This window comes from Chiloscyllium plagiosum, chromosome 13 (assembly GCF_004010195.1).
Source record: "Chiloscyllium plagiosum isolate BGI_BamShark_2017 chromosome 13, ASM401019v2, whole genome shotgun sequence".
Lineage (NCBI taxonomy): Eukaryota > Metazoa > Chordata > Chondrichthyes > Orectolobiformes > Hemiscylliidae > Chiloscyllium > Chiloscyllium plagiosum.
Genome location: NC_057722.1, coordinates 55,696,635 through 55,700,926, shown reverse-complemented (window position 1 = coordinate 55,700,926; position 4,292 = coordinate 55,696,635). Strand labels below are relative to the sequence as shown.

At 42.2% G+C, this 4,292-nt stretch overlaps 1 protein-coding gene across 1 annotated transcript in view; it reads right to left on the bottom strand.

Moving 5' to 3' along the window:
* The window catches only part of anos1b (anosmin 1b), a 152,428-nt gene that overhangs the window by 55,546 nt on the left and 92,590 nt on the right, over window positions 1–4,292 (bottom strand). Inside the window, exon 4 of the mRNA XM_043702467.1 lies at window positions 1,790–1,997. Coding sequence (XP_043558402.1) covers window positions 1,790–1,997 — 208 coding nt within the window. The remainder of the gene's footprint in view (window positions 1–1,789; window positions 1,998–4,292) is intronic.

Genomic DNA, 4,292 nt, shown 5'->3' with positions numbered 1-4,292 from the left:
CATATCCTTTTCCACAGTAAATACTGATGCAAAATATTCATTTAATATCTCCCCCATTTTCTGTGGCTGCACACAAAGGCCGCCTTGCTGATCTTTGAGGGGCCCTATTCTCTCCCTAGTTACCCTTTTGTCCTTAATGTATTTGTAATAACCCTTTGGATTCTCCTTAATTCTATTTGCCAATGCTATCTCATGTCCCCTTTTTGCCCATCTGATTTCCCTCTTAAGTATAATCCTACTTCCTTTATACTCTTCTAAGAATAGTCTAATATAAAATAAATTAGAGCTGTTTCATTTATGGCTGTTGCCTAGATAATGACACAGCAGGTTACAATAGCTACTTTAAAGGCATGATGACCGAACGCCAGTTTTGAAAAGTGAACTTGGGAAAGTATTCATTTGAATGAATCTTTTTTAAAAATTTCTGTTTGAATAAGAAACACTCAGAACATTGGGGAACTGGTTAGAGGGATTCTTAACATGAGCAAAATTTGACTGATCAGTGAAGATAGTGATTAATCAAAGGTGCCAGAGAAAGTTTGGAAGGATAACTCCATGTGTGTTAAGCCATGCTAAGCTTTGCTAGCATGTTCCTGAAATTGTCAAAAACAAAAGCAGATCGCAAGGAAAAGATTATCTGCTTGTTTACTTTTGACAAGAGGGTCGATGGAAACTGCATGCCTCTGCAGAAATCAAATGCTCTTAAAATGCGTAAAATTGGCCCAGATCACCCAGAAACGAGATTCTTCTTCCTTGATCGGACATTAAAAAAAACAGACCTACCTGGAAGGAGTTCACCATGTGAACAACTGAAGCGATCTAGTCCAGATCAGGGATTCACGCAGCCAGTAACAGAGTGAATTGACATTGAAACCATGCCAAGTTTCTATATTCCACTAGTTGCTATATTCCAAGTTTTAAAGGTGCTGAGACCTCTTTGACAACGGCTATGAAAAGGTAAGTGTGAAAGGAAAATGGGAGAGGAGTAAGGCAGCAGGTGGATGAGGGATAAGGTGACAGATAGGTCATGGGGCTAAGGTGCTAAACATAAGAAGAGATACAGGTGACAGGTGAACATGGTTCCAGGCAGAAGGGTCACTGGACCAGAAATGTTGACTCTGTCTTTCTATCCACAGTTGCTACCAGAGCTACCTGGGTTTCACCAGCACCTTTTGTCTTTTTGTTTCAGATGTCCAGCATTCACAACTCTTTGTTTTATATCAAGGTTCCAGGAGGATGGGTGTAGGATGGCAGGTATCTGGGTGAATGCTTAGGGCTGATTACTGGGATTGGGCTGGGAGAGGGAGTTCGCAACTGTCGAATGGATCTGGATGGGATGTGGTCTTGGGGATCAAGGGGAGATGATGGGCCATTAGGTCAGGCTAGAAAGTTGAGTCTCTAAGGAGTAGAATAGTGGGTTTGGGGATGTTGTTGAGTGTATCCGGGTAGTTGGAGAAATGGTGTGTGTGTGTGTGGTGCAGTCAGTCAGCAGGTTTTCATTCCTGTGCTCTCTCTTTAGAAAGAGAGACACTTAGTGATGGTTCCATCTGGGGCTAATCATGTTGAGAAAGGGGTTACCTTCATGGTAACCTCAGCCGGTGCAGGAATTGAATCCACACTGTTGGCATCACCAGTCATCCAGCTAATTGAGCTAACTGACCCCCTTTTGAAATCTTGACTTAAACAGTTGTAAACCATACACACTCTGAATTGTATACAGCCCTACAAAATATAAAATAAAAATCAAATGAACTTTGAATGACTTTGTCTTCTGTCTGTATGATCTTACCCTTGAACATATTTGATGGTACTTGGCAGGTCTGGCCACAGCCATTTGAACAACACTTTCTAGAGCCTGGGCACTCTGTGTCTGAGCTGCAACTCTGGACACAGGCTGCTGCAAAGCCTGAGGCTTTCTGTGGTGCTGGACAGTCACCTTGCTTCACCATCCGAATAGATTTCAGAAACTCACAGCTTGTCAAACATTCGTGGTGTTTCTAGAATGCAAAAGTAAGCATTTTCAAGCATTTTCAAACCACTGTACAAATGTACGCTAAAAGAATCACCTTCATGTACTGAGAGAGTTGGGTATTATAAAATTTGAGACTGGAGTTTAAGTCTGCCTCAAGTGGATTAAAAACCCATATTGATGGCAGATACAAAACAAATTCTGGAAGTATATCACAAAACAATTGGTCAGGTCATCGTTAAACACTATTTGTTATAGACCTGGTAATCATTGACCAGTGAGCCCTTACTTCAGTTGTGGGTAAGGTGTTGGAAAGGGTCATAAGAAATAGGATTTATAATCATCTAGAAAGGAATAAGTTGATTAAGGATAGTCAACACAGTTTTGTGGAGGGTAGGTTGTGCCTCACAAACCTTATTGAGTTCTTTGAGAAGGTGACCAAACAGGTGGATGAGGGTGAAGTGATTGATGTGGTGTATATGGATTTCAGTAAGGCATTTGATAAGGTTCCCCACAGTAGGCTAATGCAGAGGCATAGGATTGAGGGTGATTTAGTGGTTTGGATTGGTAATTGGCTAGCTGAAAGAAGACAGAGTGTGGTGGTTAATGGGAAGTATTCATCCTGGAGTTCAGTTACTCATAGTGGACTGTAAAGATCTGTTTTGGGGCAACTGCTGTTTGTCATTTTTATATATGACCAGATGAGAGCATAGAAGGATGGGTTAGTAAATTTGCGGACGACACCAAGGTCAGGAGAGTTGTGGATAGTGCCGAAGAAAGTTGTAGGTTACAGAGGGACATAGATAAGCTGAAGGGCTGGGCTGAGAAGTGACAAATGGAGTTTAATGCGGAAAAGTGTGAGGTGATTCACTTTGGAAGGAGTAACAGGAATGCAGAGTACTGGGCTAATGGTAAGATTCTTGGTAGTGTAGATGAGCAGAGAGATCTCGGTGTCCAGGTACATAGATCCCTGAAAAGTGCCACACAGGTTGACAGGACTGTTAAGAAAGTATACAGTGTGTTAGCTTTTATTGGTAGAGGGATTGAGTTTCGGAACCATGAGGTCATGTTGTAGCTGTACAAAACTCTGGTGCGGCTGTACTTGGAGTATTGCATATAGTTCTGGTCACTGCATTATAGGAAGGATGTGGAAACTTTGGAAAGGGGTCAGAGGAGATTTACTAGGATGTTGCTTGGTACAGAGAGAAGGTCTTACAAGGAAAGGCAGAGGGATTTGAGGTCGAGAGGTGACTTAATTGAGACATATAAGATAATCAGAGGGTTAGACAGGTTGGACAGTGAGAGCCTTTTTTCTCAAGTGGTGAAGGCTAGCACGAGGTGGCATATCTTTAAATTGAGGGGTGATAGATATAGGACAGATGTCAGAGGTAGTTTCTTTGCTCATAGTAGTAGGGGCGTGGAACGCATTGCCTGCAACAGTAGTAGACTCGCCAACTTTAAAGGCACTAAATGGTCATTGGATAGGCATATGGATGAGAATGTAATAGTGTAGGTTAAATGTGCTTCAGATTGGTTTCACAGGTAGGCGCAACATTGACGGCCGAAAGGCCTGTACTGCGCTGCAATGTTCCATGTTCATTTTCTCCTGTAGCATGGGTTTTTATTACTGCTGCTGGTGATCCTGTAAATACTGCTTCCTGACATATCCATGACATCTCCAGAAGTTAAAAATCACCGAACACCAGGTTATAGTCCAACAGGTTTATTTGGAAGCACTAGCTTTTGGAGCGCCACTCTTTTATCAGGTGGTTGTGGAGGTTGAGACCTCCTGATAGAAAAGCAGCACTTTGAAAGCTACTGCTTTCAAATAAACCTGTTGGACTATAGCCTGGTGTTCGGTGATTTTTAACTTTGTCCACCCCAGTTAACACTAGCACCTCCAAGTATTCTCCAGGAGTGACAGTATGATATTAGTCTGAGGAACTATGTTTGGTAGTGCCTCAGGTGTGGTGAGGTCTGCAAACCATATGCAGAGCACTTGTGGCTGCTTCCAGTGTTGCTTTCAAGGGCACAAGAACAGCTGTGTTGTTTGCCTGTTGGAACCAACATGAGCATTAATCAAATAGATGGCCATCCAACTTGCATTGATGTGTTTTTGATTTGCAATAATCAAATCTGTGCTAAGATTGTGATTATAGAAATTCTCTGTATTTATTGGCTTCTTTAAACCCCAGCCCAAAAGGTTTGCAGCATTCTAGCTCTGTAGGCCCAATTTTTAACCTTATGAGTCATGCCTGTTCTGCGAACCTCATTAACCATTTAAGCTTCCCCTCTACTCCGGCCATGCCATCAGCCCTAATAC